Source organism: Lytechinus pictus, chromosome 17, assembly GCF_037042905.1.
Source record: "Lytechinus pictus isolate F3 Inbred chromosome 17, Lp3.0, whole genome shotgun sequence".
In the NCBI taxonomy this organism is placed as follows: Eukaryota; Metazoa; Echinodermata; class Echinoidea; order Temnopleuroida; family Toxopneustidae; genus Lytechinus; species Lytechinus pictus.
This window is the reverse complement of record NC_087261.1, coordinates 10,672,717-10,686,664: the sequence shown is the minus strand read 5'-3', so window position 1 is coordinate 10,686,664 and position 13,948 is coordinate 10,672,717. Positions and strand designations below refer to the sequence as shown.

Below are 13,948 nucleotides of genomic sequence, written 5' to 3'. Positions count from 1 at the left end.
TGGGTAGTAGTATTGAGACAAAAATATCTGCTTAGTGATTCAGGAATTATCTTTTTGTGACAAGAATACATAAATGATCCAAGGGATAGTTTATAAAGGTCAAATACACTCAGGACTTTTAATCTTTTAAAAAGATCCTTACAGGTAAAGTCCAACTCAGAAAAATGTTGATTTGAATTAATAGAGAAAAATCAGACAGGCATAATGCTGAAAATTTCCTCAAAATCGGCTGTAAAATAAGAAAATTATGACATTTTAAAGTTTCGGTTAGTTTTCACAAAATAGTTACATGCACAATTCAGTCACATACGAGAGAATGATGATGTCCCTCTCTCACTATTTCTTTTTTTTTATTGTTCGAATTATACCGGTACATTATTTCAATTTTTGCAGATTTGACAATAAGGACCAACTTGACTGAGAACCATAAAATGTTAAGTAATGGTAATTCAACATGTTCAGGGAGAAATTAAACTTTGTTTCACAGGACATGCACTGAGGAGAAAATGAGAATATTTCATATAATAAAATACAAAAGAAATAGTGAGTGAGTGATGTCATCAGTTCCTCATTTGCATACCAACCGGGATGTGCATAGATAGGCCTATAACTGTTTTGTGAAATTAAACGAAAATTTGAAATGTCATAACATTCTTATTTTACATCCGATTTTGATAAAATTTTCGGGGTTATGTTTGTTGGATTTTTCTTTTTTTTATTCAAATCAACTTTTTGTTGGGGTGGACTTGTCCTTTAATTTGTGGTTGAAAACTTTTTTTTTTTTTTTTTTTTTTTTTTTTGCTTGCCAAATTTTCCTCCGAAAAAGTTGCCCCTCCTTTTGGAAATTCCTGGATCCGCCCCTGGCCCGGGGGACACAGTGCATGCCCCCGCCCCCCTTCCACCTATGAAGCACTGAAAAAAGTACCCTAGCTTTTAAATGCCCCTGCATGTAAACCGCTCGAAACCGCTAGCAAGTTTCTGAGGGCAAGAGCTATATATAGCACGAGCAAGGGGTTTGGCTATTGCAGGGCCGTCGCTAAAGGGGGGGGGGAGGGGCGGGGGGTGTCGCGGCCGGGGGGAGCGGTGCGACACCCCCATCACTTCTCTGGATATCGTTGGTAAATCTGCGTTTCATTATCCATTAGCTTTGTCAAATCCTCGTGTCAAATGTCGAATGAATTATGTAAAATTGCATCGTCATTTAAATTGTGATTTTTCTTCACGCAATATATGCGAACGTGGGGAGCTCTGTACCGACGGTACGTGTGTCCCGTTTTAAAAGTCAATTAAGTCCACCCCAGGAAATGTTGATTTGAATAAATAGGAAAAAAAATCAAACAAACATAACGATGAAAGTTTCATCAAAATCGGATGTAAAATAAGAAAGTTGTGACATTTTAAAGTTTCGCTTATTTTTCACAAAACAGTTATAATTATGTAAAACTCAATAGTGACATGCAAATGGCAGTCGATGATGTCTCACTCTTTACTTGTTAATAGGCTACAATATTTCATTTTTTACAGATTTAACAATAGAACCAACTTGACGGAAGCACATGTTTAAACAATGCTAATTCCACATTTTCAGGGAGAAATTATTCTTGTTTCACTTAACAATGAGGACAAATTATTAAAATATTTCATTCACATAATGAAATAAAAAATAAATAGTGAGTGGATGACGTCATCATGCAGTCTCCTCATCTGCATACCAACCAGGATGTGCATAACTGTTTTGTACGTGGCTGCGAAACTTTAAAATGTCATAACTTTCTTATCCTACATCCGATTTTGATGAAATTTTCAGTGTTATGCTTCTTGGATTAATTCTCTTTTTATTCAAATCGACTTTTTGTAGGGGTAGATTATTGTCTAACTCAACAAATATCCAGCTCGCGCACCGCGCTCGAGTATGTGCATGGGATCCATGTCCTCGATCTCCACAAATTTTCGTGTATGTTGGACAGTGCTTTAAAATTATGTTGCTTTCGGGCCAGTATATAAAAGAAATCAGCTCGCGCTAGCATAATGTTTGTTAAATTAAACAGCTTGTTCAGTTAAATAATGCGGTATCTGAGTTTGTTCTTTGAATAAAAAATTTGTAAAATTTTAATTTTTAAAGTAAAAATATCAAAAGTTTTCAGCTCGCGCTTCTGTACCGACAGTGATTATCATCCTTGCTTTAGGTCTAATCTTCAGTTTATTTCAACTCGCGCTTCGCGCTCGCATCATTATTTAGAAAAATCCATATCCTCTTGGACAGTGCTTAAAATGATCCCTTTTGGGTCAGTAAAAAAAATCAGCTCGCATTATGTTTATTGAGATACGTTACAGCTTGTCCAGTTACCGATGCGGAATCCGAGTTTGTTCTTAATAAAAAGGTGTAAAAATTATAGATTTCAAGTCATTATATATATCAATACATATATTAATAGTTCACGCTTCGTGCTCGCATCAGTCATTGATACCTTTCCTTTTCGTAATTACAAAAACTGCATGGAATGTCACATTTTAATTCTAAATCTTACACAAAAAATAGTTCATGCTTTGGACTCACATTATACTTGCTTGATAAGATATCCATCGTGTTCATGATTGCAAAAAGTGTTTAGAATGTCCAAATTTCAGGTTGTAAGATTAAAGGTTTTCAGCTCTCACTTCTGTTCTGACAGCGGTTAGTATGCCCTGGCTTAAGGTTTAAGTCCCCAAAAAATTCAGCTCGCGTTTAAGTCCCCCAAAAATCAGCTCGCGCTTCGCGCTCGCAGCATTAAATAGTGAAATACACATCTTCTAAACATTTTTTTTTCATGTTGGACGTTGCTTAAATTGGTCCCTTTCGTGTCAGTAAATCAAAATTTTCAGCTCGCGGTTCGCGCTCGCCAGAGGCAGTGGAGTGTCAGGCTCATACAATGAAAGTGGAGGGGCACCTATTGTTTAGCAGACAAAAGGTGCCCCTCCACTTTCATTGTCCGAGCCTGATGTTCCGCCGCCTCTGGCGCTCGCATTGTTGGATACACTGCCTGTCCAATTACAGATGCAGAATCCGAGTAAGTTCTAAATATAAAAACGTGTAAAAAGGGTCAAACTATCAAAAAATTTCAGCTCGCGCTTCCCCCTCGCATCATTTATTGATACCTTCCCTTTTCTTGATTAAAATCTGCATGGAATGCCAAATTTTTAGTATAAATCTATTAAAAAAAAAAAAAAAAAGGTAACCCCAGCTCGGGCTTCGCGCTCGCGCAGTATAGTGAAATCCACATCCTCTCTACAATCTTTCCCTCATGTTGGACAGTGCTTAAAATGGTCCCTTTCGGGTCAGTAATCAACATTTTCAGCTCGCGCTTCGCACTCGCATTCTGTTTATTTGGATACACCAAAGACCTTATAATGTACACAGCCTTTCCAATTACAGATGAGAATCCGAAATCAAAATCAGAAATTTTCAGCTCGCGCTTCGCGTTCGCATCTATCCTCCCTTTTCCTAATTACAAAAAACTGCATGGAATACCCAATTATAGTTGTAAATAAAAAAATCAATAACCCCAGCTCGAGCTTCGCACTCGCATTACTTGTTTGATTAGATCCCCATCGTGTTCAGGATTGCAAAAAGTGTTAACAATGATTAAATTTCAGGTAGCAAGGGTTGTTTAGTTCTATGCCCACCCTCTCCATGGTTACTCTCAGCTCGCTTGTTTACTGTGTTTTTTTTATTTATCAAAAACGTGGTTAACCGTCGATCCTTATTCATTCACAGTCACATCAAACAGTCATTAACAGGTGCTTTTTCAAATCCGTTAATTAAAACTTTCATCTTACGCATATTATTCATAATACAAGTGTTTTGAATGTCCAAATTTCAGATCTTAAAAGAAACAAAAATATTCAGCTCGCCGCGTTTCTCGCTCGCATTAATTGCTTAGTTCTATGTCCACCCTCTTTATGATTACATTGTTTCGAATGACCTGTTTTTAGTTCTAAATCTTCAAAAACTTAACTCGTGCTTATTTACTGTGTTCTTTATTAAAAACTTGCTTAACCAGTCGAAGTTTTGGTCGAATATCTCAAGATTTTATTCATTCTCACTTCGCGCTCGCTCTATTTGATTGGTGAGAAATGCATCCTATTCATGAGTCACTGCAAACTTACAGTCCTTAATATGTCCTTTTTCAGGTCACTTAATTAAGTTTCAGTTGATTTGAATAAGAGTTTCATACAAAAAGTTGTTAGAATGTTGAGTTTTCTGGTCGGGAATTTCAGCTCGCGCTTCGCACTCGCATCAATTATTCGATTGAGACATCCATCCTCTTCATGGTAACAATCTATTGATCAGGAAGAATAATAAAAAATTTCAGCTCGCGCTTCGCGCTCGCATTTTTGAATAGGTAAGATATGTCTTTTATTCATGAATCATTAATAAGAAGTCTTTTCGCAGGAGAGTATACTAAAATTTTCAGCTCGCGGTTCGCGCTCGCATGGATAGATGCGCATCTAGTTGATGATTATAAAAGCTGCTCAAATTGTTCTTTTTCCAGGTCTAAATATGTAAAATATCAAAAAATTTGCGCTCGCGCTCGCATGGTAACTTATATTCAGGACACATGAATTACCTCATCTTGTTTCTCAGAATTGAAATTTAGTTAGGAAAACCCCCTTAAAAAAATTTTGGCGGCCGCGACGGAGAAAATATAAATGAAAATATTTATCCCCCCCCCCCCTCCTTCTATTCATGAAAGCCGGGTCTATCACTGGGTATGACAAAAGAAAATGTGACTGAGGATAAAGAAGAACTTTACCATGACTCATGGTCGTCGGATTTCAGTACCGATATTTGTCGGTAATCAGGGCCTCCACACCCCCGACTGGAAAAGGCTTCGCGACGCCCCTGCCCCCTCGCCTGATGAGGACCCATTTTAGGTGTTACCAAGTGCCCTTTCTCGTAAGTGCCAGTCTTTGAAAAATGCCCCCTCTCAAACGTGTTCTGTGTCCCTTTCAAGTACCATTACTCGTATCAGTGCCAATCTGTACCAAAAAAAAATGCCCCATGTTTTGCACCGCCCTTTCATCAGAGAAGACCCCGTTTTATGTGTGAGCAAGTACGCGTCCCATAAAAAAGTGCCCTTTCTCGAATCAGCACCCCTTTTACCCGAGAAAAGTGCCCCTCAAGGACGTGTTCTGTGCCCGTCACACCCGAGAAGAACATGTTTTATGTGTGAGCAAGTGCCCCTTGCCTTCTTATAGATGCCCTTTGATCTCGAATCAGTGCCCCTTTAACCTAAGAAAAGTGCCCCTCATATTCTGCGCCCCTTCATACCTGAGAAAGACCCGTTTTATGACATTAGCACGTACGCCTTTGCCTTCTTGTAGGTGCCCTTTCTCGTATCAGTGCCCCTTTTTACCTAAGAAAAGTGCCCCTAACGCTTAAAGTCCACAAGAGAGACGACCCTTGGTCATTATGATCCCTTTTTATGGTCCTTTTAAGCATTCAAAGAGAGTCAGAACCCCTTCCCCCGGAACGGCAGGACTCTACAAAATTATTTACAGTTCTTTTTTATATGTATGTTTAAGTTTTTATTAAAATTAAATCATCAAAATCACAAAAATATTTACAATTCTTTGCATGGATCGCTCTATTTCTTAATTCTAATACTAAATAATTACACTGATGGCAAACTGTAACACTGTAAATCGTGGTATGAAACTATATGTTTTTTATGATGTGCTGATGTACAGAAGAACTTTCACATTACCTAATACATGATTTTATTAGAAACTATTAATTAAAAATTGATTACATTATTTTTCTTTAAATGGTGTATGGTTGGTAAACAAATCTCTTGATTTTTCTCATTGCAAACGATTAATCATTTTAAATGATTAAATCAGCATACCTCGCATGATTCATCGAACATGTCGAAGATAATCTTGTAAATGTAAGTAGACTTTCATCGGAAGTTATTTTCTTTTCTCAAACGTTTCTGTCACAACTACAGTGCGTATAAAAAAAACGGGACAGTTTTGAAAAGTCTATAAAAAATTTGTTTCAAATTATTATATCTATATTTTGATGTTAATAGATGCTCTGATATCTCATCTTTAAAATGCAATTAAAAAAAAATATATGTTGTTCATGCTTGAGCGACCATGGGACGTTTTTGTCGGGGGTTCAAAGAGGCTTGCGCCAAAATGGCAGAAATGAGAAATTTGATGATTACACTTTTGGCCTATCAGCAGACTTCCTCTTAATCTTTTCATTATCTTTGCCATAATTTTCAAATTATGCTGTCAAATTTCATTTACAAATTTATTTATTTACCTGAATTTTTTTTTTTTTAATTTAAACTTCTTTTACCTTTGAATTTTCCTTCATAAGTAAGAAAAAAATACTTTTTGTCAACCCAAGTAAGAAGATTTGCATTATTAATTGGGAGAATTTGTAATTATTCAAATCCTTTTATTATGTGAAACAAATTATGTTATGGTACATATAAAAGACATGAATCCTATTTTCAAGGGGTTATTGAATCCTTCAAGTTTAATTATGTGCTTGGCAAGACAAACAGGAAAGGATTCATGTCTTTCAATGGCAATGGTGTAGCCTATTGCGTCGATCTTGAAGGAGCAAGATAAGGCAGATCGGGTAAAATGTATTAAAAGGTTGTGAATCGAGCAAGCAAAACATTTCCACTTTTTTATTAAAATATCAAATTTTGTGATTTTGACAAATATTCAGAAAATGATATAATATTTCGCTTTCTATGTTTTCTGTGATTTTCCTTTTCACTTTTTTCTTGGTCATGATTTTTTTTTTTTTTTTTTTTGGAGGGGGGTTGGGCACTCCGATCCCCCACCCATCAGTCTGCCACTGTTCAAAGGCACCATAACCTTTGTAGCACACAATGAAAGGATTTGAAACAAAAAATTGACGCTCTCCCATACTTCGGTTGAAAAAAAATTGGTTTTGCTTAGAGAAGGAATATTCAAAGCAGAAAGAGAACAAACTAAAAACGAACAACAGAACTATTCAAGCAAATAAGTAAATTTGGAAACGAATTTTGACCGCATAATTCGAAAATTATGGCAAAGATAATGAAAAGGTAAAGAGGATTTCTGCTGATAAGCAAAAAGTCCGACCATCATATTTATCATTTTATGCCTTTTTGGCGCAAGCCTCCTTATTAACCCCAGACAAAAACATTCCGTGTTCGCTCAAGCATGAACAAAACTAAATTATTTTGATGGCATTTGAAGGATAAGACCTGAGCACCTATTGACACCAAAATATAGAGATCATAATTTGAAACAAAGATTTTATAGACTTTTCAAATCTCTCCCGTTTTTTTTATACGCACTGCATAATCTTACTAGTATATAAAGACCGTACATTTACGCGTACTTTGTGCTTTGTGACATATTAAAAAATTCAGCAGCATATTTACAAAATCATCCTATGTATATAGTATAGTATAGTATTCATTTTCCGTATAAAAAAAGCAAATCGGATGGATAGCCCATATTCAGTTTAGTCGGCATGACAATACTGTTCTTCCGTGGGGTCCATATATACAATAAAAAGTAAACACATATGAAAGAAGCATAATATATACGGTAAATCAAACAAAATAACAAAAGTGATATAATATATCATGTTACTATTAGGAAAAGATCACAAAAGTCAATAGTTTGGCAAGAATTTACACGAAATATTTGACAAAATGAATGAATAAGGCTGCCATCATATTATTGATAGTATCATAGTCCCTAAATTATGTAAATAGTATCAAAAGACAAATGACATTACATTCGTTCAAATTCAGTACGATTAGGGAGCTATGATAATCTTATGGTACGATTTTCAGAAAGATATTCATCCCCTCAATGTTAATACAATTTCATACTGGGAAAAGAGCATTTCAATATTCAGTCCCTAAACTATGGAGTAAACTTCCCGATATTATTAAAGTACAAGCCCACCCCTATAAAAAGTTGATTTGAATAAAAAGACAAAAATCTAACAAAAATAACACTGAGAAATTCATCAAAATCGGATGTAAAAAAAGAAAGCTATGACATGTTTAAAGGACAAGTCCACCCCAACAAAAACTTGATTTGAATAAAAAGAGAAAAATTCAACAAGCATAACACTGAAAAATTCATCAAAATCGGATGTAAAATAAGAAAGCTATGACATGTTTAAGTTTCGCTTGATTTCACAAAACAGTTATATTCACACCCTGGTCGGTATATAAATGAGGGGACTGATGACATCACACACTCACTATTTCTTTTGTATTTTATTATATAAAATAGGGAATGTCCTATTTTTCTCCTCATTGTCCTGTGAACAACGATTAATTTCTCCCTGAACATGTGGAATGAGCATTGTTTAATACTATATGATTCAGTCAAGTTGGTCCTTATTTTCAAATCTATTAAAAAATGAAATATTGTATAATTCAAACAATAAAAAACAAAATAAATAGTGAGTGAGGGACATCATCGACTGTCCCATTTGAGTTGTGCATATCACTGTTTTGTGAAAAGTAAGCAAAACTTTAAAATATCATAACTTTCTTATTTTACATTCGATTTTGATGAAATTTTCAGCATTTTGCTAGTTTGATTTTTCTCTATTTATCCAAATCAACATTTTTGTGGGGTGGACTTGACCTTTAAAAATTCAATAACTTTGTTATTTGTAATCAAATTGTGATGATTTTTTTTGCATTTTGCTCGGTGAATTTTACGCTATTTAATCAAAATATTAAAATTAATTTTCAGCCCTGGGTACCCCTTCAACTGACAAAATACAATTCAGTGTTTCCACTTTGAAGGAAATTACCCGAATGCCGGGTAATCCGGATCATTGTCTGATAATTTTCGGGTAATGAAAAAATCCAGGTAATTCAGGGTAATCCGAAAATTACAATCAAACAATTGAACATTACTTTTAATATTCATGTTATATGTTTATCATGTTTACCTCGATAGTAGCTCAATATTTTTCGCTTTCGCTCCGCGGTCGCATTTCGTTTTTTTTTTTTAAAGAGGGCGTGACCAAAAAAATGTTAAATTCCTCGATTTTTGTCACTTGGACCAAATTTAGGCTCGCTGTGTTATTGCCGGATTTTTGTTAAAATCAAACTTGAAAATTTTAGGAAATGTCTATGAATTTCGGGAAATTTTGGATTCAGTTTCGGAAAATTTGCTTTGGATCTATTAAAACACTGATACAATTATTGTAAACGGAGAAGTGACTATAATTTAAGTTTCATTCACCATGTTCACATTTCATTATCATTATTGCATGAATATCACTAATTATTATCATATCACTTATTCAAGTAATATCCTGAAACGCATATGATATATGTTTTCTAAATATGACTTTAGAAATAATTGTAAACAAAATCATTCGACAGTCATAATAATAATGTTTAAGTATTATATAGCGCATATTACAGTTAAGTCATGTTGGCTCAGTAGTAGAGCGTCCGCCTCATGAACGGGAGGTCGTGGGTTCGATCCTCGGCTGAGTCATACCAAAGACTTATAAAAGTGGGACCTTCTGCCTTCTTGCTAGGCGCTCAGCATTTAGATTGGAGAAGGGTAATTAAAACATTACTATGTTATGCGAGGCCCGCTGGTAGAGCAGTTTCCTAACTGAAGGGGATACCAGGGAAGTGTTATAACACTTCCCTGGGGATACCCTGGGTAAATAAAACGTTATTATTATTATTATTATTATTATTATTAAGTCTCTTAGCACTCTAAAAGGTATTATGAGAAAGTTAAAGAGAGAGATAAAGAATAAAAAAAACAATTATATTGAACCTTAATACATCATTAAACATAACCTTAAAACATCATTATGCATATTAACATTTGCTTAACAATGACAATGATAACAGAATAATGATGATAATAATAGCTTTATTAATTTTTATTTACCTAGAGTAGCCAATTCAACTCTAATGAACGGTTCTCCCGGCAGCACTGCACAACCTAAATTACCCTTCTCAAACGTCATTTTTATACATGTCTGTGGTATGACTCGGCCGGGGATCGAATCCACGACCAGCAGTTCACGAGGCAGACGGTCTACCACTGAGCCAACATATTCCAAAATGGACTCCTAACTATGCCTATGGATTCATCTTTATGCGATTTCGTATGGTTTAGGACAAGGTGACCCCTGCAGATGTAACTTGGTCCGTTACTTGTCATACCATATTTTCAATAACATATAAAGCTACTGAATCGTAACGGTTCAATTTGGTAATAGAATTTGTGTATTCGTTATTAGGGAGATTTCGCTATTGCAACGAGGACGGTTTCTGCAGTAAATCTATTGAAAATGGAACTCAAAACACAATGGACAGCTGAGGTTTTTGTCGGAAGTTGGTGGACCGATCGAGGGACAGCAGATGGTCCAAGGATTCGCACCAGACGAAAAACTGCAAATATGCCGTTTATCCAGAGTTCAGGACGACGCTGGTGGTTTGATTTACCGATTTTCGACAAAGACTACTTTTTAATTGAAGGGCTTTTGACAATAGAATCTCTTTGTTCCAGAAGGCGTCTGCGAAGTTAGTGCGAAAATTCCCTTTAACCCCGGCGTGACGGGGGTTTTACACAGGAGACGGTGTCGTGGTCATTTCCATCATCTGCGCCTGGGTCCTGTCAGACGTCCTCCGACACGTCACCACCTCTTTCACAGCCCGACGAAAAACAGGCAGACATATCGAGTAGATGATTGGGTTGGTGGTGGCACCGTTCAGGAATGACAATTTCAAGAAGACTTGTTGGTAGACCTGCTCGGTGTAAGCCCGGGAGAATACGCCCAAGCGGTAAAGAAAGATGCCGAGTTGGTCGGGAGTCCAGAGGAGCATGAACGTCGCACAGATGAAGATGAACATGATAGTGAAACGACGTTGAATTGCTTGGAGTTGCGTCGGCCGTCGGCTCCTGGAAGGATCAATAGTATCCGCATGGTGAAACCGTTCCCGTCTCAACATTATTATGATCTTGATACTAGTATACACCATGATGATCAGTGGACAGACGAACTCCACAACAAAGAGGACAATGGTGTAGACTACTGCAGAGCTGCGGGACCGGTATACAAAGTCACATCGTCCACACGGTCCGACTACATTCCACAAGAGCTGCGGAAATCGAAGAACCAATGGGATAATCCATATGGCGGCGATCGTGTACTTGACGTTGCGGTTATGAACCCGTGCTCTGTAGATGAAGGGGTGAACTATTGCCAAGAACCGTTCGATGGCAATCACGGTAAGGGTATAGACGGACGCTCTGAAGGAAACCCAGAGGAAGAACCTCGATTCTATGACGTGACAGTAGAATTCTGCCCAAGGACTTCGCGGTAGGTTCTCGTACTCCGGTAAGGGCAAGATGAAAACTGCGGTTAGAAGATCCGCCACAGCCAGACAGACGACGAGGCGGTTGATTGGGGTAACCTGGGTGCGACTCAGTCGGTGCTTGATGTAGATGACGAGAGAGTTTCCGATGATGCCAATAAGAACGAGGAAACAGACGAAACCATCAAACCATTCGAAAGGCTTTCCGCGAGCGCGCCATTTGCCATCTACTTCAAAATCTGTACAGTTCGTGAAATTTTCCATTTCGATTAGTTTGTTTAGTGCTAATTCAGTGCTAAGAAATGCTGTGTATGAACAATTAATGAATCCAGATCAAGACGGGTGTATGTGTCTACCTTCGATGGTATAGGTGTTTTAGATCCATGAACGAACTCGAACAACTTTCATATCAGACAATGCAAGGAATCAAACCAATGAGATACCAATGAGAAACCGAGCGAGATTTTGCATTTTATAAAAAAAAAAACACCTGAAGACATGCTCTTCATACATCCAGCTATAAGACGAGTGGTGTTATCAAGCAAATTGTAAGTAGTGATGGGTAATAAAGAGTAAGTTAAACAATACGGTTTTTTATTATAGCCATATAGAGAATCATGTAACAGGCAATATACTACGATGAGTGTCAATAAAAACTCAATCTCGCTTTTCAGGTTGTCTGATGAATTTCTAAATCGTTAATTTGGCATATTTTATGCGTCCATAAAATCGAAAGGAATTTGATAAGGACCAATCAGCTATTAAAAGCTTTCATTAGAACACTTGATTTAATGGGAATTGATTCAATTGAATCAATGCAAGTGTTGATACATTCTACCTCTCGCATTGTCTCGGTTATGATCTTGCAAAAAGGATTTTTATCATCAATATTGATTTCATGTTGTCATTTCCTTTCTTCGTTTTTACTCATTCGTTATTATACATTATTAAGAAGCAGAACGCATATTCCTACACTGTTATGTTTTGGGTTTTTTGTCATAAGTTCATATTCGAAAAAAAAAAACATAGGGAGCTTTCGTTTCCACTGCGCATGACGGATTCAAGAACATAGACAATGTATTGTCAAATAATAATAAATAATACTAATCCGCATTTATATAGCGCTTAACACATCGGAACGACGTCCCTGTAAGCGCTTTACAGATATATTATTACCCCGGTCATCGGATCCTTGCATGCCCGCATACAATGTATGCACCTTCTCCACTCCCTGGGGAGCATTCCAACAAGAGTTCCAAGACTCAATTGCTAAGCATACTACATAGGCTTTCGCATCCTACCGGGTACCCATTTAACACCTGGGTGGAGAGTGGCAAATTGTGCAAATAACCTGCATGACAATCAACCAATAATTATTTGTCTAAAATTAGTGAATCAAACCATTAGTTTCGTCCATGGACTCTGGACAAACAACATATTTGCATTTTTTCGTGAGCACCGAATCTTCATGATCTTGGGGCGATCTGCTGTCCCGGCTCACCAGTTTTCGACAAAGACCTCATGAAGCTCTTCATTGTGATTTGACGGGCAGTTTGTAGAATCTCGTCTCCGTTGCAATTGCTAAAGCTTGATAATATTAGGAAACAAAACGCACTGGCCTGCATTTTTTTTTCTTATCGTAAGTTCTTATTCGAAAAAAATAATTTGTTGAGTGCAACGACCAATAAAAAATCAAAACTGTCGTGCCTTGTGTGTAATTATTATTTCGATTCAAGTTAGGTATCAATTTCGTTTTGATATCATGTATCACATTGAAATCATAAGACATGGGCCTCTATCACCATGATAACTAAGTTTACCATATTATATCCTCATTGAGTTTATAAAAAGGCGTTCTCTTAACACTCTGCGAACCCATGGTAACGAAAAATATACTTTAATTTCGTTTATAATTATGTACGCTTCCTGTAACATGAGTGTTATCAAGAAAACCTATTTCACCCTCATTGATAAACCTCCATTTTTATAATTGAAACGAAAACGTTGCCTACAAGCATGACAAGCAGCACGCCAGAACACATTAAATTGAGACTCCAAGAAGATTATTATGTGATTTGAATAGATAGTGTCAAATCAGACAAACGAATATGAACATTTATCAAAATTGGATGAGCAATAAAACAGTCATCAAAATGGAAATTTTGGATTATTTTGGTGAAACGTGCAGTCATATGATGTCCTCGTGAATATACCATGATAGAGCTGACGATGTCATATTCACACTAATGCATTAAAAATAATTTTTGATATTCCCTGCTGACATTATGTTACAATCATGGGTTTTTTTGTTACACATATGAAAATATGTAATTGATTTCATGTTATAAGACGAGAAAAAAAAGGAAAGAGGCAACACGGCATCATCGACCCACCTAATCTAATGCTAATGCATTATCATGACGGTATACAAATATTGCCGAACTTCCAATAACTTCATATTCTCTGGGAAATGATTATTATTTTGTAAGTAAAGTTATAAGGTCATACCACACTAAGAAAAATAGGTTCAACTTTGCACCTTCAACTGATTAACAGTGAATCTTTAA

General features: G+C 36.5%; 1 protein-coding gene across 1 annotated transcript; it reads right to left on the bottom strand.

Moving 5' to 3' along the window:
• Positions 1-10,628: 10,628 nt before the first annotated feature.
• On the bottom strand, positions 10,629-11,645 carry LOC129280327 (allatostatin-A receptor-like). Its single transcript, XM_054916362.2, has one exon. The coding sequence runs from the start codon at positions 11,643-11,645 to the stop codon at positions 10,629-10,631; it is 1,017 nt and encodes a 338-aa protein (XP_054772337.2).
• Positions 11,646-13,948: the final 2,303 nt, after the last annotated feature.